This window comes from Dama dama, chromosome 1 (assembly GCF_033118175.1).
Source record: "Dama dama isolate Ldn47 chromosome 1, ASM3311817v1, whole genome shotgun sequence".
Lineage (NCBI taxonomy): Eukaryota > Metazoa > Chordata > Mammalia > Artiodactyla > Cervidae > Dama > Dama dama.
The window spans coordinates 71964793-71987646 of NC_083681.1; the positions used below are offsets into that span (position 1 = coordinate 71964793).

Sequence of the window (22854 nt, forward strand, 5' to 3'; positions counted from 1 at the left end):
GCAAGGAGATCAAACCGGTCAATCCTAAACACTGGACTGCCGGGGAATTCCCAGAATAATGTTGAATGAATGAACCTTTACCTCTACTTATCTGTTAGATAACTGAGTATCTCTAAGTTCCAGGTACTGTTCTATGTTCTATAGATTTGTAGTATAGTATTTCCAATAATCATAAATTGTACTGTGAGTTATATAATGCATAAAATATATACATATATATAAATGCAGCAAGATATGTATTTTTAGCTTATATAACTCTCTTCCCCTCCTTCTACACTATTTCTAAGAAGGATGGAATTGAATATGTGGAGGGCCCTTTGTTGGTGAGCAATGATGACTGTGATATATAAATCTGGGGCTATTCTGTAGGTAAAGGTTTTGACAAGAGAGAAAGAGGAGAAAGGTGAGGTAGAAAGAGAGAGTGGTGAGACTTCAGTTGAATTGGACAGGCATCTCCAACCAAAGTTATTAGATTCATTTAAAATAAAATATGATGCCAGCTTAACTCACACTCTGTTGGGCAACTGACAGTTTATGAAGAACAGTAATTAATCCTGTAAGAGGGAGTGGAGAAATAATATATAATCCAGTACAAGATTATATCTAATTAATCATACAAGAGGAGGATGGAGGAGGTTTTGTAGGGAGCGATAAGTTTCCTAAATATTACAAAATTATGACTTTATCTTCAGGATGTTGAACTGTTGACATTTAGAATTATTACACTTAAGTCCCTGCCTTTTAAGAAACTCTCAAGTCTTCAATCAGCAGCCCCTACTGGTTAAGAGATATAACAGACATGGATTCAATCGCTTGGTCAGGAAGATTTGAAGGAGGGCATGGCAACCCACTCCAGTATTCTTGCCTGGAGGATCCCATGGACAGAGGAGTCTGGAGGGCTACAATACATAGGGTCCGAAAGAGTCAGACGCGACTGAAGGGACTTAGCACGCACTGGATCAGAAAAAACTTCGGGTATCTTATATGATTTCCAAATCCCTGCCAGAAAAGGAAACAAAAATGCGTGTGAATCACTGGACAGCATCACAATTTCTTAAACTTTGTGGTTCTACTCCGTAACTTCACCGAGGTGGTTTTCGTACCCCTCCTTGGACTGCACACTTTTTTTTACGCCCTCCCCACTCTCCCTCCCATCTGTCTTCCCCACCCGCCCCCCCCCCCAACCAAAAAACTCCGGAAATACAAAAAGAAAGTAAAAGAAAAACCTCAACAGTCCTTAAATCCTGTTAAAACACAGAGCCCTCCCCCGCCATCTAGTTGTTCATCAATCCATGTTCCCATAATATTTTCATTCATTTTATAGTTCTCATGCCATTGTGTATTATAATCATTCGACTCCATGACGTTTATTTGCCTTGAACTTCATCCAGGACTCTAGGAACTTTGTGATTTAATGCTGGGCGCGGGACCGAGGCCTGGCATTTAGAAGGCCCTTCACGTACGGATGTGTAACCGCAGCGAAGCTGTGCTGTGCGGCCGCACGGAAACGGGAAAGGCAAGCGTTTATTCGGAAAAGCTTCCGGGAACAACGACAGCACATTTGACAATGATACCGAGTTGTTTAATAAAGATGTGAAAATAAAACAACAGCTCCACGTCAACTTACTACTACAATCTTGTCATTCACGAGCGGCGTCTCTCGTTCCATTCGGTCCTCAAACCCGAGCTCAAACCAGACTGTGTCTGATTGGCCAATCGGAGCACAACCTCCCGTAGTCGCGAGGGCTCCTCCAGCCAATGAGAGACGTGGGCGATTTGGTGGGGTGAGAAGTCCTCCCCACCCCCCGACGGAGGAATCCTGGGGGCGTGGTGACGCGTTGGGCGAGGCTGAAGTTTGATTGGCAAGTGAGCGATCAGCAGCCTTAGAAAGGATACGCGGTCGAGTGGGAGAAGGGGAGGTCGTGGGCGGGGCAGTGGAGCTAGAGTCAGCCAATGACCGACGCGCTGCTCGCAGAGCGAACGATAGGTCACCAATGGCGGCACGGATGTGGTGCTGTGGGCGGGGCTTAGGCCCAAAGCGGCGTCGGGGGCGGGGGTTGCGCAGCGCCTATTACTGTCGTCCTCACCGTCACCGCTGGCGCCTCTTCCTGGATTCATTCATTCGATTTTTTTCATTCACGAAGGTAGTGAGGCCTGGTTGAAAGCCATGGAGAGCGTTTTGCCTGCCACCGGTTTCCTGTACTGGGTGGGCGCGGGCACCGTGGCCTACCTGGCCCTGCGTATCTCGTGCTTGCTCTTCACGGCCGTTCGGGTCTGGGGTTTGGGTAACGAGTCGGGGGTCGGACCGAGGCTCGGTGAATGGGCAGGTGAGTAGAATCCCGCGCCGCCCTCCCCCTGACTCCTGCTGCGGCTCGCGCGGCTCTGGGCCTGGCCTGGCTCGCGCTGACCAGTTCCGGGCCCGGCGCTTGGCCTTCGCGTCCCCAGCTCCCCTCCCTCGTTTCTGAGGCTCCAGCGTCTTGCGTACCCGCTTGTCCCCCACGCCATCGCCTGGTTTGCTTAGACTTGTAGTAGAGTTTTTAAATACTAAACACACTGCTGGCTTAACTCAGCCAATCTAAAGTGCCACTTGGGTGCGGGAGAAATCTGGCCTCAACTCGCTGGGGCTTGTGCCGTTTAAGCCATTCTGGGTCCAGGGAGTTACTTGTCTTGCTGGTTGCTTCCTCAGTCACAGGCTACCTCTTCTGAGAGTTTTTGAAACAAAAAGTCTTTGGCTTGAATACAGGCCCTGTGCTCAGGATGAAAAGCATTCTGTTGTCGTTTGGGGGGGCGAGGGTGGAGAATGGACAAGAAATTTCCCAAGTCTTTCTGCTCTTTGGAACCTTGGATTCGGCCTATTTCATATAATTTACAAAGTCTTTTTTTCCTTTTTTTAAAAAATTCTTGGCTAAACTGTCCTGGAGTCCTAATGACTAGCAAGAATCATTGTTTCTTCAAGATGGTAATTCTTCATGTAGAAGTCAGAAATGCCTTCTGCAGAAGGAGATTTGCAGGAAAGAGTATTCCGGCAGAGAGTGAGCTAAACAAACCTAATCATAGTTTTGGGAGTTAGGGTGTCTGGTTTACGATTCCCTGTAGGCAAGAATTCTGAAGATGTACGGGAAAGGTCAGATTAGAGAAGTTGGGAAAATTCCACAGAAAAGTTTTGCTTTTTTCCATTTCTGCCTTTTTTGTTGATTTTCTTTCCCTGTTTTGTTTCTATTAGCTTTTTTTTTAAACCAAGTGATATGCCATTCTCCAATTATTCATTCCGCTCTTTTATAATTGATTTTAAAAATTTTGATTGGTTTTATATATAAATCACAGAGCATTTTGGTCTGGTTAGGGGTTGATTTCAGGCTAGGCTCAAATAAGGTATATAAATAATTTACTCCATATTCTTAACTTTATTCACTCAGAAACATTTCAGCAACTTGGTAGGAAAAACATAAATTAACCTTTTGGAACTGCAACAAAAAACATCTCAAGTAGGAATGAATAAGCATCTATTAACATAATAAATATTTTAAAAACTTACTGTTTTTTCATCATTGAAAAAGCAAGTGAAGTGCTCAACGGTGTTATAATCAAGATTATAATTTCACTGCCTGAGTTCTTGGTTGTCTGGTTTGGAAAACCTGTTGACTTTTGAAATAGTGGAATAAGACTCCAGTGTCTTAGAAAATCATATATGAAGATGAATAAATTTTATAGTTTGTAATTAAAGACTTATGGTAATAATTTTTTTTTAAACTATCTAAAATTGACGACAGTGGCTGGTAACTTAAATGATCTAAGTCATCTATATAATAATCCATAGTAAAAGCCAAGTGTTGTGACCTTGTCATTTCATGAGTAATATTTATATTGAAAAGATTTGGCCTCAGAGGAAAGATTTTGATAAATTAAGGGCAGTGTTTAAAAAATTTAGAAATGAAATTTGAACTTGAACACTAGTATCTAGCAGAGAAGATCATAAAGTGAAGTATTATCCAGTTTACTTGTTGGGAAATTTGTCTTTTTTAAATACTTAAGTAGAAGAAATGAACAAGTTGTTATTTGTAACATTACTTACATGTGGTAGCCTGAATCTTAAAATACTTCGTCCTTTATCTCTCCAAATTCAGGGAATCTTTGGAAAGCAAAAACTGAAATGATTTGGAAAACAAAGCAGCAGAGATGATACTTGAATAATTATGGTTAAGTTGTAATTAAAAACAGGTAATTTGTTCAATTGAATATTAGGGTAACCAAGCCAGGGCTCCTGTGCCTGTGGCCCTGAAAGCCAAACTGACAGCTGGTGTTTGCAGCACAATGAAGGTTTATCTGGGGCTTCCCAGGCGGCGCTGGGGGTAAGGAACCTGCTTGCCAATGCAGGAGACGTAAGAGGCATGGGTTCGATACCTGAGTCGGGAAGATGCACTGGAGGAGGGCATAGCAACCCACTCCAGTATTCTTGCCTGGAGAATCCCATGGACAGAGGAGTCCAGCAGGCTACAGCCCATGGGGTCACAAAGAATCGGAGGCGACTGAAGCAGCTCAGCAAGCAAGCAGCACACGGGTGTGGGAGACAAGTCTCAGATCCACTCTGACTTTGTGTTTAGAGTTTTTCTGTGTTTTGTTTTGTTTTTTAAAAGAGGCTGGGATTAATCATTATCCAGTGACATTTCCTAATCACAGTTTCGGGAGTCAGGGTGTCTGGTTTACGGTTCTCAGGCCACGTGGTTCGTGGCACAGGGGTCTGTGAGCTCTCCTTGCCCTGGAGAAGCAACTTGAATTTGTACGTTAATGACATTGACAACAGCAGTTTCAGTATATTAATGATGTTGACAATAGCAATTGTCTTCTGACTCTGGTCGATTGGTGTTCAGTTAGCACAGGATTGAGGTAGAAGGGACCAGAAAAGGAATAAAGTTTTGGATAAAGAAATTAATCATAAACTCAATAAGGGAGCTTGGTTTTAGGGAGTCTTGGTGTCATTAGGGAGGCATTGTCTGCTTTCTGATATTGATGTTTGTTTAACATCTTCCTCTTCTTAACCAATTATTTTAAGTATTATATAATAATGTGTGTTGAGTTGGTGGTATATTTTTATACTTGTCATGCTTAAGTCTCTGCATGTGAGTATGATTAATTCTTGATCACCTCCCCCGTGCCCCCCCCCCCCCCCCCGCCCCGCCCCGCCCTTAGATTTTAGAATCTGAGATGCAGGGACTGTGGGTCCTGCTTTTTTTGTTTTTTGCCTGCAGTAATTGGCACATGGATCAGATATCAGTTCTTCTAAACTTAAAAGCTTGGAAAATCCCTGAAATACAGTCGGACTTTGCAGTCCATAAAAATACTCCAGACCATAGATTCCTTAGTCTAGTGGGTTTTTAAGACCGCCCATTACCTGGCCCATCCTCTAACTTATCTCCTTCATCTCCTAATCAAGAGCTGGGTATTCCCTTCCCTCATTCTCTCCAGTTACAGTCCCATCAAGTAAATTACTCTGATTTCACTAGGTCTCTAGCAGGTGAGTTTAGCCAATTTAGTAGGTAAGTCTTGCCTGCCATTGTCATGTGATACTTTCTATATTCCTTCCAACAACAAAGAGTCGTGTGAAAGTAGAGTTTCAAGTTGTTTGATGATCTCTGTAGCAAGTAGTGAGAAGAAGAAGGCTAACAAAGGTGATCAGGTCTATCAGTTTCCTGAATGTCAACAGGGAGTTTGTTACACTTACCAAGCTGAACCTCCGGAGAGTCGCTAAACCAGTTTGAGAATGCCAGAGTGATAAACTTGGCACTTTGACCAGAGTGAGAATGAAAGTAGTGCTGGGTATTTTTGTTTGTTTGTTTGTTTGTTTTGGAGCAGGGCAAGTGGTATAAAGCAGAGAAACAGATGAACTTAGTCATAAAAGTTCTTAAATATATTTATTCGTTCTGCATTTCAGCTCTGAAAAGGAAGTCTATAGGCCTAAATGGAGCAAAGCCTCCAGATTGGAGTTGGCAGCAAGCTGTGTGCTCAGTCGTGTCTGCCTCTTTGTGAACGCATGTGCTGTGGCCTGCCAGACTCCTCTGTCCATGGGATTTTTCGGGCGAGCATGCTAGAGTGAGTTGCCATTTCCTTCTCCAGGGAATCTTCCCGACCCAGGGATGGAAAATGCATCTCCTGTGTCTCTTACATTGCAGGCAGATTCTTTACCTGCTGAGCCATCCAGGAAGCCCAGGGGCAACCTTAAAGAACTCGTCCTCTGGCCATGTAAGAGATGGCAGGTGCAGCTGGAGGATGGGACGTAAAAAGCATGCCCTAGTCTTATTTGGAGGGAAAACCAGGGAGGACGGTTTCCTGGAATTAGAAGCTCAGCCTCTGTACTCTGAGCTCTTTCCTCCAGCCTCACACCAGCCTCCATTGCCTCCTGCTCCGTGGTTTTCTCTCCCTTGTTCTTCCTTTCTGTGCAATGTTAAGTTCCCTATAAAGGGTCGAGCGTGAGATCTCAGAGACTCAAACCTAGACTTGGTCTAGCTCCTCCTTTGTACTTACTAGAGTGTAGCATTGAGTAAAGTAGTAGACATCTGTGAATCTCACTTTCCTCATCTGCAAAATGGGGATAATACTGGTGCCTGTTTCACAGGATTGTTGTAAAGGGTAAATGAGAATACTTACTCTGTGTAAAGCAGATGGTGCAGTGCCCGTGTATATAAATGCTTGATAACTTATTGTTACTAGTCCAGTGGTCATGTATGCATGTGCGAGCTGGACTATAAAGAAAGCTGAGCACAGAAGAATTGATGCTTTTGCACTGTGGTGTTGGAGAAGACTCCTGAGAGTCCCTTGGACTGCAAGGAGATCCAGCCAGTCCATCCTAAAGGAGATCAGCCCTGGGTGTTCATTGGAAGGACTGATGCTGAAATTGAAACTCCAATACTTTGGCCACCTGATGCGAAGAGCTGACTCATTGGAAAAGACCCTGATGCTGGGAGGGATTGGGGGCAGGAGGAGAAGGGGACGACAGAGGATGAGATGGTTGGATGGCATCACCGACTCTATGGACATGAGTTTGGGTAAACTCTGGGAGTTGGTGATGGACAGGGAGGCCTGGCGTGCTACAGTTCATGGGGTCGCAAAGAGTCGGACACGACTGAGAGACTGAACTGAACTGAACTAGTAATGCTGTTAGCCTTAGTAACATTATGTACCTATCACTTTAGCTAATTGACAATATAAGGCTTAGTAAGAAAAAATTAATAGCTGGGTGACTCCATCTTCAGAAAACTGAGATTACCTTTGCTACTGCAATTGAGTGTTGAGCTTCAAAATTTTCTGTTTATTTTTGTTGGTTGAGGAAATTTCTTTCGGTTTCAGAAAAAATTATTGAAAAATTTAGTGAGTAGAATATATGGGTAAGTGGATTTGAATAAGTCAATTCCATTGTCTTTAAACTCATTTGTAGGTAAAGGATGAGTTAAAAGAAATTTAATAGTGTGTCTTTGTTTGGGCTGCTATACCAAAAATACTGTAGACTCAGTGGCTTAAACAACAAACATTTCACTCAGTTCTGAAGGCTGGGAAGTCAGATCAAGGTGCTGGCAGATTCTGTGTCTGGTGAGGAACTTCGTCCTAGTTTATAGATAGCTGTCTTCTTGCTCTATCTTTACATGACAGAAGGGGCCAGGGAACTCTCTGGCGTCTCTTGTAAGGGCACTGATACCATTCATTAGGGCTCCACCCTCATGACCTAATCACCTTCCAGAGACCCCCACCCTCAATACCATCACATTCAAGGGTTAGGATTTCAACATAAATATTGTGCCCCTAACATAGGAATTCAGTCTATAACATAGATCCTTCATTCCATTTCTCTCCTGCTCATCTATCATGAAAATAAAAATACTGAAATATTATAACAATTTGTATCTCTGCCTTCTGGAATAGATGGTGATTAAGGCAGGGAGCGTGGGCAGAGAGTATGATCCAACACTATTTATTTGTCCACCCGCTGCCCAAATCCTCTTGAGTTCTGGCCAGGGACCAGGGGGATGGCCAGCAGGAACGAAGAACAAAGCGCCCTGTTAAGTGGTATAAAAGCAGACGCACTTGGTTCTGTGGAAGCTTGTGCGGGAAGGTCAGAGTGATGTGACCCGAGATCCGAAGGGAAGTGAAGAGTAGCAGACAGGGCAAGGGGACCAGCAGGCGCTAGGCTCCTGAGTTGGGAGAGAGCAGGGTCCCCTTAAAATAAGACCTGAGTGCCTGGAGCCAAGAAAGGTAGGCCTGATTTAAGATGGGGATGGAGCGGGGTGCAGGGGCCAGTGAGCAGGGCAGTCTGAGAACATGGGAGACAATTGTGGGGACTTTAAGCAGAAGGGTAATGCTGAGTTGCAACTTTGTTTTTCATTTGTTTTGCTGTACCAGGTCTCAGTTGTGGCACGCAGGACCTTTAGTTGCAGCATGCAAACTCTCAGTTGCTGTACGTGGGATCTAGTTCCCTAACCAGGGATCGAACCTGGGCCCCCAGCATTGGGAGCATGGAGTCTTAGCCACTGGACCACCAGGGACATCCCTGAGTTGCAACATTTAAACAGAAGTTTTTGCTTCTGTGATCTTTCCGAAGCTGTTGTATTGCCACAGAGATAGATCAGTGCAAATTATTCAGTTAATCTCCATTAAAATTGCCTTTAAAAATGCAAGATCATACTTTGTAGTCAGGGAGGCCATTTCTGTGACCTTCTGGTTATCATCTTTCAAAGACTAGTTCTCTCTGGGGGAAATCTAATCACCCTGGTGTGGGAAGTGCTACTCTTAATCAGGGACCTGATGATAGCGTTGTTGAATGAACCTGGAAACCAGGTCATTGCTTTCTTGATGTCAGTCCATAGAACTGAGGTGTGATAGTTGAGAAGTGCCTCACGTCAGTCTCAGAGGGGATGCTTTATTATTGATTTTGTCTGGTGAAACAATGCGTTTGCCCAGTCTGTAACTGGCAGTTCCAGGGAGACTATCCAGTTTCTGATAAGTTATCCTTACTGTTATTAAGTGAAGTTATTTCTAGTTAAATGATGTCATCATTGCGGGAAGAGAGGAAAGGCAAGAAAAGAGCAAAGTCTTAAAAAATAAAAAAAGATTTTGAACCATTACTGCCTCTCAAGAGTGTGACAGTGGGAAATAATAGTGCTAAGGGGAAGTTTGGCTTTGGGGTCAGTGCAATGTGAGCTCTGCTATTTGCTAAGCTGTTTGACCTTGGGCAAAGATTACTAACCTCTGAGCATAACTTCCTTCATCTGTTAAATAGGGCCAATAACTTTTGGGGATTATTATGACAATGAGATGATACTGAGGGTCTCATGTAACCTTTTGTGTGTTTTTATGGGTATCAAGGAACACATATTTAAGGCATCTTTATTTGTACACATTGTTCTTATTTGATAAAAGGGGATTGTTGAAACCAAGAAATAATGTAGTTCACTCAGCAGATAAACTGTTGGAAATCTGAAGCTGTGAATAGATCAGTTAGGAGGTGATTCATGCTGCTGCAGGAGAATTCCTTGCTTTATGGAAAGATTTACCAAATTCTTGGTTTACCAAAATATGGTTCCCATTAGTGAACCTAAGCTATGATGGACTTAGAAAATCTGGTTCTATGCAACTTTTCAATGACATCTGTAAAAACCTTAGGTCATCTTCAACTCTTCTTCTGGCGCCCATGTACAGTCTGTAAGGAGACCTTGCTGACTTTAACTTCAAAATACCCAGAATCCAGTTTCTTCTATCACTCTGGTGTAAGCTACCAAAATCTCTTGCTTTGATATAACAACAGTCTCTTGTCACTGATTCCACCTTGCTTCCCCTATAATCGTGTCTTAAAGAGCAACCAGGGAACCTGAAAAGCCCTAGTCAGATCATGTGATCCTTTGTCCAGATCCCTCCAATATCTTCAGATGAAAATGCAAAATCCTTCCTGTGGTTGACAAGGCTTTTGACCACCTGCCTCCTGCCTTCTTTTACCTCTCCTCTCCTATGTCTCCTCTCTGCCCATGGTTTGTCTCTTCCCCCCTCCTCCCTACCTGCTAGCTGCACTCTTTTTTTCCTTGAACTCGATTCCTTAAACATGCTTGGCATTGCTACCTTGACCTTTGGTTATTCCCTCTTCTTGAACGCTCTTCCCCAGATATCCATTTGGCTAAGCCTTCTTCCTTCCTTCTAGTTTTTACTCAGATATCACCTTCTCAATGAAACCTTCCCTTCTACCTTTAAACCAGCAATCCAATCTCCACCCCTCTTCTGACCCGGGTAGCCTGCTCTACTTAGCCTTTATGTCGTAGCATTTGGCACCATCTCCCATTCTGTAGATGTTCTTTTCTGATGTTTCTTGTTTATCTACTCCTGTTAAAGTGGCAACACCATGAAGACAAAGGTCTTTTCTGTTCACTTTTGTATCTCCAGCACCTAGAACAGAGCCTGCACTTAAGCGCTAATACTTTGTTGTTGAGCGAATGAAAATATTCAGGTACTCCAGTATTTTTGAGGGATAGTGTATTTTTTTGTGGGGGATTCTCTTCTCTTTCTACATTCTCTTTTTAGTTATAAATCTAAGAGCTATTAATGGTCTCCCCACCTCTAAAAGTGAAATTATTTAGTCTAAAAACAAAATATAGACTATAACTTGAGGGAGATGTTCTCGTAGTGGAGACCCTGGAATTAGACTGCCCAGAATGACTTTCTGTGTCCCAGACATGCCTGTACTTACCTGCTTCTTTTTGCTTCTGTGTCCTTTTGTTCGGGCAAAGGCTTTCAGTAGTTTCTGTGGTTGTTGAATGTTGTTCTCTGCCTGGGGTGGGCTTTCTTCTGCTGTTCACTTTTTCTTACTCCTGTTCATGAAGTTCTACCTACTTTTCAGAGTCCAGATTCTGAATGTTTCTGTGCAGCTGCCCAGATGGAAGCCATCATGTACTTTTAGAATTCTGGTAGCTCTTGTTTTATCATTTTTTGTGGGCTTTTCCACACTTTACCTTTTTAGTTGTTTGAGTGTATGTGTGTGCATTCCTGTGCATGCACGCATGACTTTGTTCTTAACTATGAACCTGTCAAGTGTGTACAATAAATTATATATAGTGAATGAATATATTTTCTTTGAATTATATTTTGACGGGGGTGGGGATGTTTTGCAATTTGCAGGTTATATTTTGCAAAATAATTTGTACACCTTTTTTTCCTCTTTGTTTTAAAACCTGAAGTGACGCCTTAAAAGCTGCTTGAAATTAAACCAAGGCTGACTAGACAAAGATGGGTTATTGAATTATTGCAGCCGAGCTGGGATAACAGTTTTGAAAGTGTGAAATGCAGTGAGAGCAAAGAGATGTCCGTGTGTGTGTGTGTGCGCAACCCCATGGTCTGTAGCCTGCCAGGCTCCTCTGTCCATGAAATTTTTCAGGCAAGAATACTGGAATGGGTTGCCATTTCCTTCTGCAGGAGATCTTTCCAATTCAGGGATTGAACTTGCATCTCCTGCACTGGCAGGCAGATTCTTTACCACTGAGCCACCAGGGAAGTCCATCCTTGTGTAGCATAGGTAATAAGCTAATCTTTTTTCATACATGTGTTAAAAACCAACCACTCTGCCAGACTTAATGAATATTTCAGTATTAATAAAAATTTGGTAATATATTTATTATTTAAACCCAAGATATTTTTTTTTTACCCCTGTTTGGCTGCACCACGTGGCTTGTGGGATTTTAGTTCCCCGACCAGGGATTGAACCCTCAAGTCCCAGTCACTGGCTCACCAGGAAAGACCCCTCAAGTCTTTAAAAATTGTTGTAAGTAGATTTTCCTTGCATAAGAGAGTCTTTCCCAATGTAGGTTTTAGTGAAGTTTGCTAATTGGCAAAGCTGAGATGAATTAGTGAAAAAGTTGAATTCTAGGATGTATTGACCAAAATGTAGTTTTGTTATTTTAAAGTCCCAATAAAATGAACCCACACCTTCTAGAGCCTTCAGACCTTTTGGGGGACACTGGACTGAATTTACTGGAATATTTCTTTGGTAGTAAAGGCATTGAATTGTCAGTGTATATAGTTAATAACTGCTAGAAAGTTAACCACAGAGCATTGAGTATATGCACTTTTTTGCTTCATGGAAAGAAAAGAATACTGCAGTTGGTTGATCATCTACAAAAGACTGTTGGCCATTTTCTGAGAAACTTGAGAAAACTGAAAAATCATTAGGAGGCAGAAGAGACTAATGAGAGAATGACAAAACTGGAAGGACCTCTTCAGTTGAACTATTAGGGAAAGAAGCTGGAAGAGGTGAGATGATAATGTAACCTTTTGTGTGTTTTTATGGGCATCAGGGAACATGATAGAGAATATCTAGGCAAGAAGATCAGTGGCAAAGAGCAGAAAATGGGGGATGCATCAGTGGTGGGTTGATTAAAAGCAGTGGTAGGAGTGGGGCTTCCTAGTGGTCCAGTGGTATAAGACTCCACTGCAGGGGGCACGGGTTTGATTCTTGGTCGGGAAACTAAGATCTGACATGCCCAGCAGCCAAAAAACAAAAAAAAAGTATTTAAAAAAAAGAAGTGGTAGGAGTGATGAGCAGCAAACTCTGACAGCAGAATAGATTTGTCAGGGTGTATTAAGAGTGGAAACCTAGTAAGGAGGACCAGTAGAGTCAATGAGGGGTAACAGCAAGGATGTTGGCAAAACTTAACTCCATCACACATTTCCACCACTGGTGTGAGGCATAAAGCCTTCTCTGAGCCTGAATTCTGAAGAAATGCCATGTCTTTGTAGCCCCGAGGGTACCATTATTTCATGTTCTTGTTACATGCCTACATGGACATTAAGATTGGGGGACTTCCTCATTATATATGGTGCTTCAGGCCAAGTGGATCGATCCAGTATGCCTTATCTATAGCTTGGCTGTGCCTCTAGCCTTAACTACAGATGATGCTGATGACACTAAATTGCCAAGGAAATATTATATAGGTTTTAGGATATGCTTCTCAAGATGGCCAGGAAAGGGTACATAGAGTCTCCTTTAGAAATTTAAATTCCAGTTTTTAAAGTTCCCTTAACCCTCCTGGTATGTTAAAAAAAAACAACCCTAATTCTCCAGATTGATTTTATTGTAATGTCTGGTGGTAACTGCTCACTACCAAGCTCACTTCCAGTGGAAATGATGCCAAGCTTGCTTTAATGATCACTGAAACTCCCATCTTGTCACATCAACGGAGCTAATAAACTAAACAAGCTCCCTTAATCTTGCACATTCAGTCTAATAATTTTGCTGTGGAACAGGGAGCAGCTGCTTATCTATGTGTTCCAATACCTATCATTGCCTGTTTTGAGAAAGGAGAGGATGATCTCCTTATAGATAATGGGGAAAAAAAAATAATCCACAGCCGGTTAGACAATGATGTTCACACATTCTGAGTTAGAGGAGGCTGGATTAATGAGATCTTAACGTAATAATGACATCTTAATTTACAAATTGCTTTTGCAAGTTTTCTCAAATGATTTCCACAACCATGTCATATACCAAGACCAGAGGGAGCTGCAGTGACTGGAAGGATGTTACACAGCTAGTAAATGACAGACGAATCCAGGTGTTCCAACTCCAGGCTCCCACCGAAGCTCCTGATGAGGGTGATTTTAAGGCAGTTTGCAGTACCTGTCCAAGAGCTTATATGTCCGAGACTTCCTCAAATGTTGCCTGAAAGTGAAAGGTCTATTTCTACCATATTTTTGTCATGACAGTATCCATGGGACATAATCAGTTGGATGTGCTTGTTAAAAATAGAGCCTAGGGGTTCACTTCAGACCCATTCAATGAAAATCTCTAAGAAAAGAACTTGGGGAAATGTATTTTTTAACAAATTAAGTTGATTTTTAAGCTGATGCATTTTGGGAAGCACTGGGCTGGGATCAGGCTAGTCTTGGAAGAAGGCAGTGGGTTATACATGCAGGCTTTTTAGCCAGATAGCTATTCTTAGTACCAGGACTTGGTTTATAATAGTGTTAAAACTTCCCAGTGATTTCTGTACTAAATATTTACATGTAATTTTGACAGTTAAATGGAGATTCTATTTTAGGCTACTTCTGTGTTTGTGCTTTGAAAATAGATTAGGAAGAAAGCAAACAAAACTTGAAACTTCCCTCTGTTGCTGTGCAGTGAGAACTACAAGCAGCATACCCAGTCTTTACTAACTGGAAATCAGGTGAAAGTAGGGGGCAATAAGAATGGGTTTTGGTAGATGCAAGTAATGGAAATTTTACTTTGCTTTTGGGTAAGACCATGGGAAGAATAGCTGAAGACTCTGGGAGCTTCTTCACTATAAAGAATTGAGAGAACAGTATGTTCTTTCTGTTTGCAGTTTTTTTTGGTGGCCCCATTTTTTACTTTATTGCATTTACAGACAAGAACATTTTAAATCTTTCTTTCTTTAAAGGTGGATTTTTACAAAGTTGTCTTTATTGTAAAATTAATGTAGGTGATACTGATTGGGTCAATAGACAGGAGAGGATATTTGTTTTCTTAAAAAAAAAAAAAAAAAATTAAAGTCCTCCAAATGATGAAGAAGCAAAATGGGCTTAGGTTTAACCAGAAGAAATTCCGATTTTAGTGGGCCATCTGGATGACATTTGTAGTGATTAAACAGTGGAGTCAGTTTGCTCATTCATTCAGCAGATAATCAGGCATTATGTGCTGACTGTATGCTAGGCATACAGGACTGGGTCTGGGGATTAGTAGGGAGTAAGAAAGTGTTGGCCTGTACCTTCTTTGTTCTAGTAGAGGACACAGATGATTACAAAAGCAGCTCCAGAAAGTTTACTGGGAGCCAGCTGTGGGGGCACCTCTTCAGGGGTTGAAAGGTTTTCTGAAAGAAGTAACATTTAATCCAATGTGTGGAAGGAAAGATGATGATGATGGTAATGGTTAATAATGGGAATAAGACAAAATGATAAAACTTACCATGTACCAGATACTCTTCTAAGTACCTCAGTTAATTCAGTTACTCCAATCAGGTAGGTCTCATTAATACCCCCGTTTTACTGAAAGAAAGCTAAGATAATAGAGTTGTTGTTGTTCTTCAGTCGCTAAATCAAGTACGAATCTTTGCAATCCCATGGACTGTAGTATGCCAGGCTTCCCTGTTCTTCACTCTATCCCAGAGTTTGCTCCAACTCATGTCCATTGAGTCAGTGATGTCATCCAACCATCTCATCATCTTTTGCTCTGTTCTTCTCCTGCTTCAATCTTTCCCAGCATCAGGGTCTTTTGTTGGCCCTTCTCATCAGATGGCCAAAGTATTGAAGCTTCAGCATCAATCCTTCCAATGAATATTCAGGGTTGATTTCCTTTAGGATTGACTGGTTTGATCTTCTTGCTGTCAAAGGGACTCGCAAGAATCTTCTCCAGCACTGTAGTTCAAAAGCATCAATTCTTTGGTGCTCAGCCTTCTTTATGGTCCAGCTCTTACACTGGTACATGACTGCTGGAAAAACCATAGCTTTGACTATACGGACCTTTGTCAGCAAAGTGATGTCTCTGCTTTTTAATATGCTGTCTAGGTTTGTCATGGCTTTCCTTTCAAGGAGCAACTGTCTTTTATTTTTTGTGGCTTCAGTCACTGTCTGCAGTGATTTTATAGCCCAAGAAAATAAAATCTGTCACTGCTTCCACTTTTCTCCCATCTATTTGCCATGAAATGATGGGACTGGATGCCATGATCTTAGTTTTTTGAATACTGAATTTTAAGCCAACTTTTTCACTCTCTGCTTTCACCCTCTTCAAGAGGCTCTTTAGTTTCTTTTCTGCCATTAGAGTGGTATTATCTGCATATCTGAGGTTATTGGTATTTCTCCCGGCAATCTTGATTTCAGCTTGTGATTTATCCAGCCTAGCATTTCACGTAATGTACTCTGCATAAAGCAAAGGAGAAAAGGAAAGATATTACCATTTGAATGCAGAGTTCCAAAGAATAGCAAGGAGAGATAAAAGGTCAATGCAAAGAAATAGAGAAAACAACAGAATGGGAAAGACTAGAGATCTCTTCAAGAAAATTAGAGATTCCAAGGGAACATTTCATGCAAAGATGGGCTCGATAAAGGATAGAAATGGTATGGACCTAACAGAAGCAGAAGATATAAAGAAGAGGTGGCAAGAATACACAGAAGAACTGTACAAAAAAGATCTTCACAACCCAGATAATCACGATGGTGTTATCACTCACCTAGAGCCAGACATCCTGGAATGTGAAGTCAAGTGGGCCTTAGAAAGTATCACTAAGAACAAAGCTAGTGGAGGTGATGGAATTCCAGTTGAGCTATTTCAAATCCTGAAAGATGATGCTGTGAAAGTGCTGTACTCAGTATGCCAGCAAATTTGGAAAACTCAGCAGTGGCCACAGGACTAGAAAAGGTCAGTTTTCCAATCCCAAAGAATGCTCAAACTACCGCACAGTTGCACTCATCTCACACGCTAGTAGAGTAATGCTCAAAATTCTCCAAACCAGGCTTCAGCAATACGTGAACCGTGAACTTCCAGATGTTCAAGCTGGTTTTAGAAAAGGCAGAGGAACCAGAGATCAAATTGCCAACATCCGCTGGATCATCAAAAAAGCAAGAGAGTTCCAGAAAAACATCTATTTCTGCTTTATTGACTATGCCAAAGCCTTTGACTGTGTGGATTGTAATAATATGTGGAAGATTCTGAAAGAGATGGGAATACTAGACCACCTGACCTGCCTCTTGAGAAATCTGTATGCAGGTCAGGAAGCAACAGTTAGAACTGAACATGGAACAACAGACTGGTTCCAGATAAGAAAAGGAGTACGTCAAGGCTGTATATTGTCACCTTGCTTATTTAACTTATATGCAGAGTACATCATGAGAAACGCTGGGCTGGAAGAAGCACAAGCTGGAATCAAGATTTCTGGGAGAAGTATCAATAACCTGAGATATGCAGATGACACCGCCCTTATGGCAAAAAGTGAAAAGGAACTAAAAGCCTCTTGATGAAAGTGAAAGAGGAGAATGAAAAAGTTGGCTTAAAGCTTAACATTCAGAAAACTAAGATCATGGCATCTGGTTCCATCACTTTATGGGAAATAGATGAGAAACAATGTCAGACTTTATTTTTTGGGGCTGCAAAATCATTGCAGATGGTGACTGCAGCCATGAAATTAAAAGACGCTTACTCCTTGAAAGGAAAGTTATGACCAACCTAGATAGCATATTAAAAAGCAGAGACATTACTTTGCCAACAAAGGTCCGTCTGGTCAAGGCTATGGTTTTTCCAGTGATCATGTCTGGATGTGACAGTTGGGCTGTGAAGAAAGCTGAGCGCTGAAGAATTGATGCTTTTGAACTGTGGTGTTGGAGAAGACTCTTGAGAGTCCCTTGGACTGCAAGGAGATCCAACCAGTCCATCCTAAAGGAGATAAATCCTGAGTGTTCATTGGAAGGACTGATGCTGAAGCTGAAACTCCAATACTTTGGCCACCTCATGAGAAGAGCTGACTCATTGGAAAAGACCCTGATGCTGGGACGGATTGGGGGCGGGAGAAGAAGGGGACGACAGAGGATGAAATGGCTAGATGGCATCACCGACTTGATAGACATGAGTTTGAGTAGACTCCGAGAGTTGGTGATGGACAAGGAGTCCTGGCGTGCTGCGGTTCATGGGGTCGCAAAGAGTCGGACATGACTGAGCGACTGAACTGAACTGAACTCTGCATATAATTTAAATTAGCTGGATGACCATATACAGTTTTGAAATACTCCTTTCCCAATTTTGAACCAGTCCATTGTTCCATGTCTGATTCTGCCTGTTGCTTCTTGACCTATATACAAGTTTCTCAGGAGACAGGTAAATGGTCTGGTATTCCCATCTCTTTAAGAATTCTCCATGGTTTGTTGTGATTCACACAGTCGAGGCTTTAGCATAGTCAATGAAGCAGAATTAGATTTTTTTTTTGGAATTCCCTTACTTTTTTTATGATCCAGTGGAAACAATAGAGAGGTCACGTCATTTGTCTGAAGTCACATAGGTAGTTACGTGGAGGACCCCCTGGGGTTGGAACTCCTGTGACCTCTCTGCAGACTGCATTGATGAATGAGAAATTGGTGGGTAAGGGGAGTGGGAGAATGGGAGAGTTTTTCAGCTGATAGAACACTTTGGGTGATGACCCTGAGGAAAGTGACAGCTTTCAGAAACTTTGGGCAGATGGTCCTTGGGAGAGGAGAGGCAAGAGATAAGACTTAGAGAAAGGGGCAGTGGGCCAGTCCTAGAGGACTTTGAGACCCTGTGAGGGTTTTGTTTATCCTGAGGGCAGTGGGGAGTCACTGAGAGATTTCCAGCCGTAGACCTCACCGTCAAGTGTGTATTTTGGCCAGTTTACTGTGGCAGCTTGGAGATTGGATGCGGAGGGAGGCACCCAGGAGATAGGGAGCCCAGCAGGAGGCTGGTGGTGGTGTTGGTGGTCAGCCAGGCGCTGAGTGATGGTGGTTGGGATCAGGGTCATGGGGGCAGGGACTGAGCGAGGGAGTCAGACAAGAAAGACACAGATACAGGTCCTGGGCCCTCAACATAGATGGGCTGTGGGGATGAAGGAGGCGGCAGAATCAAGGACTGTGGGGTGTCTAGGCAGATGGTGATGCTGACCTTGGAAACACACAGAGGATCAGGGTTTGGGAGGGAAATAGTGATTGCTCTGTGGTTCTGTGCGGGAGTCTGTCCGGCAGTCTTCCTGTAGGTTAGCACTGGACCGAGCCTGGGGAACTTACCACAGTCCTTTGGCTCAGCAGTCTTTTTATAGTAATCAGAAGTTGTATGCCATTAATACATCATGTATTTTACAGAAAATTTAGGACTTCTGTGGTGGTGCAAGGGCTAAGACTCCATTTTCCCAATGCAGGGGGCCCAAACTCAGTCCCTGGTTAGGGAACTGCATCCCACGTGCTGCAACTAAGACCTGGCACGGCCAAATACATTTTAGAAACCATTATTTAAAAAAGGAAAATTTGGAGCCTCAGTATATAATATTTTAGGAAAAAGAAAACCGTATTTTTGAGCCATTTGAGTGTATCCCATGTAGCACTTTGTGGCTTGAATTGGTAAATGTTTGCCAGGATAAACAACACCGTCACAGGGTCTCAAGGTCTTTCAAGACTGGCCCGCTGCCCATTTTCTGCCCTTTTTAGGCAGAAAAGCCAGGAAGCAGACTATTAGAAGACCTGAGTTCCTAGCCTACCTTCCCACCTTTGACACTTACTAGCTGTGGAATCATCAGTCAGCCATTCTATTTATTTCTCCTATCATATATGTCTAAAAATACCCACTTTGTCTGTCTTCAGAGATACTGAGTCTCTGAATGTGTCTGGAAGCACAGCACGAAGTACAAAGCATTATGCACAAACAGGGCGTTGGGCTTTTTCCTTCTGTTTTCAGTTAGAAACCTAGAAACAGACTTGCCCCATGAGTTGATCAGATCCTTTATGTGAGGTTCAGATTGCTTCAGAGATTTATTTTGGGATCTGTTACACCTTTGTCATGATCATCACCTATGTTTCTATTGGTTTGATTGTCTAATATATGTCAATTTTAGAAAGTACCTAAAACTTTTAAAAACAATTTTGTTGATGTAAGCTGGGTTTCTGCATTAAACTAATTTAACCACTAATATGTTAATTTTAAATAAATACTTAAACTTCAACTTTTATTTTTAACTTACACAAAATCTGTGGTTAGGTGTCAAGGATTAAGGATATAGTTAAATTATTGGTATTGAGTCGTTTCAACTCTGATGTAATTGGAACACTCTCAAGTTTGACATAACTGTTTAAAGTTCCATTATTGTATTATAAGTGTTACTGTAAGAGGTAATTAGAAGTTCCTGTCATTTCTCATGCAATACCCCATTGTTTTTGTCTCCAGGTTTAAAAATATTCAGAGAGTACTTTTTCTTTAGTTAAAGGTTTTCTATTACAATCTTCATTTAAGCTAGATTCTTATCAGTTATGACATTGATGACGTAATAGCACTTTCTAGATCTCTATAGTAAAAATATTATCTTTGATATGAGGAAATAGTTTTCAGGTGTACTTTGAACCTAATTTTTAAAACTATAGCAAAGATTAGGACTATATATGAACATCCAAATCTTCTAAAAATATTTGCTTCAAAATATATTACTTTTTAAAAAAATTGTGAATTCTTTTTTTGGGGGGAAGCTTCTTAATATTTCTTCAAATGGAAGCACTTACTTTTCTCTCCTTTTGCATTCCTGTCCTTGGGTTCTCCCAGAGGCAGATCCTGACAGAGGCAGAGGCAGGGAATCAAGTGCAGTCAGTTTTTTGGAAGGTGATCCCAAGAAACACCAGTAGGGAGGGAGGCAGGGAAAGGAACACAGCCAGTACAGTGGGTATTGTCGAGGCTCTGTGATCACCTGGAGCTAGTGAAGAGCTCAAGTTTCAGAGTTACTTCACCTTCGGGGTCTAGAAGCTCAGATATTTATACACCCATGGCCATTAGTCACTGGTTGAGGGCTGTTGGTGGGGAGCACTAATCTGATAGCACTTAGGTCGTCCACTGCGCACTTGTTGGCTTCAGCTACCAGATAAAGCGGTTGGGCAAAGAGATACACTTGGAATGTGCTCTGCAGTGGTGTGGACAGGGCATCACTGGCTTAGCTCTAATTCCCATCACAATATTTGCCCTTGGTTTCATTTTTTTAATTTTTAAAAAATTTTTAAAAAGTTTTTTATTTTAAGGTGTTTGTTTTTTATGTGGACTTTTTTTTTTTTTGGTCTTTATTGAATTTGTCACAGTATTATTTCTGTTTTCTGTTTTATTGTTTTGACCCTGAGACACGTGAGATCTTAACTCCCCGACCAGGGATCAAACCCGTACCCCCTGCATTGGAAGTCAGAGTCTTAACCACTGGACTGCCAGGGAAGCCCCTCATTTTCTATAAACAAAACAACGAATAAAGCCCAAGGAGGAGGAGTTATTTCCTGGAAATAATAAATACAGTAGGTGGGAGGTAGAAGTTGATTTATGTTAGACTCTTTCTTTGTGGTTGGGGGTTTTGCTGCCTCTCAGGGTGGTTGATGGATTGGCCTATTTTAAGTGTTTCTACACTTTTTATAAATACAGATGACTGACTAAATATTGAATAAACCTCATAGGCTTATGGTTGCATTAAGGTATGACTTAATTTCTTCCTCTCCATAATTGAATTCTGATCTACTAAACTGGAGATGGTTTCCCCAAGGTCCGTACAGAGTGAGGATGGCATTGGAGGGAGTTGTGGCAGATGTGGTTGGTTGCTTGTTGACAGACGCCAAGTTTATGTAGGTATTGGACAACCATACACTTCAGAGGAGGTTGGGCCTCTCCTCAGCCCCAGGGGCCCAGTCTTGAGTAGTTTACACTCATCTTGATGATTCCTCTTTCCTTGCCACAAGTTGGATTAGGAATAGGCATGAGCAGAGTTCTGGCCACTGAGATGTGGGGGATGGGCTTCTGAGAAGGCTTTCCTTCCCTTTCAGAAGAGGCAGAAAGAAGGGTATTGTTCTGTGAGGGTGTGATGCCCATTCCCATCCTTGGGACCAGAGGGGACAAACCGAGGAAAGAACCAGCACACCGAGGTCTTCGAGCAGAAAGAAGGAAAGCATCTGGGTCTTCGATTCTGTCCCTGAGCTGCTGAATTCACCCATTCTGGAGTGCCTGACACTTCCTGTTATTTTGAGATGACACATCCCATTTTTCTTAAAACTTTCTGTTGCTTGCAGCTGAAAGCATCCTAACCTACAGATTTGGTAGAAAAGGAGGGAGATTTTCTTCTGTGGAGTAAAAATTTTATGATTGATTTAAGGTCCTGTAGACTTAGACAGGGCTTCCATGGTGGCTCAGATGGTAAGGAATCTGCCTTTATGCAGGAGACCCAGGTTTGATCCCTGGGTCAGGAAGATCCCTCAGAGAAGGGAGTAAGCTACCCATGGAAATCTCCAGGCAAGAATTCTGGAGTGGGTTGCTGTCCTCTCCTCTAGGGGAATCTTCCTGACTCAGGGATCGAACCTGCGTCTCCTGCATTGCAGACAGGTTCTTTATCATCTGAGCCACTATTTGGTCTAAGTAACTGTTTAATTTTAGGGAGTACCTAGTTATCTGAGGACTGACCCAGTGTGGTTCAACTAAATTGGAAAAAGATCATGACAGGGTGAAGAAGTGAAGGGGGGTTGGGTATATGTGTGGATCTTCTACTTCCTTAGTGCTTGTGCTGTGCTGTGCTTAGGCACTCAGTCGTGTCCAACTCTTTCCGACCCCATGGACTGTAGCTCCTCTGTCCATGGGGATTCTTCAGGCAAGAATACTGGGGTGGGCTGCCATGCCCTCCTCCAGGGGATCTTCCCAACCCAGGGATCAAAGCCAGGTCTCCTGCATTGCAGGCGGATTCTTTACTGACTGAGCCACCAGGGAAGCCCATCTTTAGTGCTTACTTCTGTCTAATTGCATTATAAGAAGCCAATAAGAAGTCAATAGTATTCAATACCCTGGCGGTGTGTTCTTAGCTTTGCCATTTTCCCATATTGAGCTTCCCCTGTAGCTCAGTTAGTAAAGAATCTGCCTGCAATACAAGAGGCCTGGGTTTGATTCCTGTTTTGGGAAGATCCCTTGGAGGAGGGCATGGCAACTCGCTCCAGTATTCTTGACTGGAGAATCCCATGGACAGAGGAGCCCGACAGGCTACGTACAGGCCATGGGGTTGCAAGAGTCAGACACGACTTAGCGACTAAACCACCACCACGACATCCATTTCAGATATTCCTGATTTGGAATAGCAATCAAGTGTAAGGTTAGAGATTCAGTATTATGTA

The 22854-nt window shown here is 42.4% G+C and overlaps 1 protein-coding gene across 1 annotated transcript in view; it reads left to right on the forward strand.

The window, feature by feature from the left end:
• Positions 1 to 2075: 2075 nt before the first annotated feature.
• The window catches only part of HSD17B12 (hydroxysteroid 17-beta dehydrogenase 12), a 178045-nt gene continuing 157266 nt past the window's right edge, over positions 2076 to 22854 (forward strand). The window contains exon 1 of the mRNA XM_061152239.1: positions 2076 to 2327. Coding sequence (XP_061008222.1) covers positions 2168 to 2327 — 160 coding nt within the window. The 5' untranslated portion in view covers positions 2076 to 2167. The remainder of the gene's footprint in view (positions 2328 to 22854) is intronic.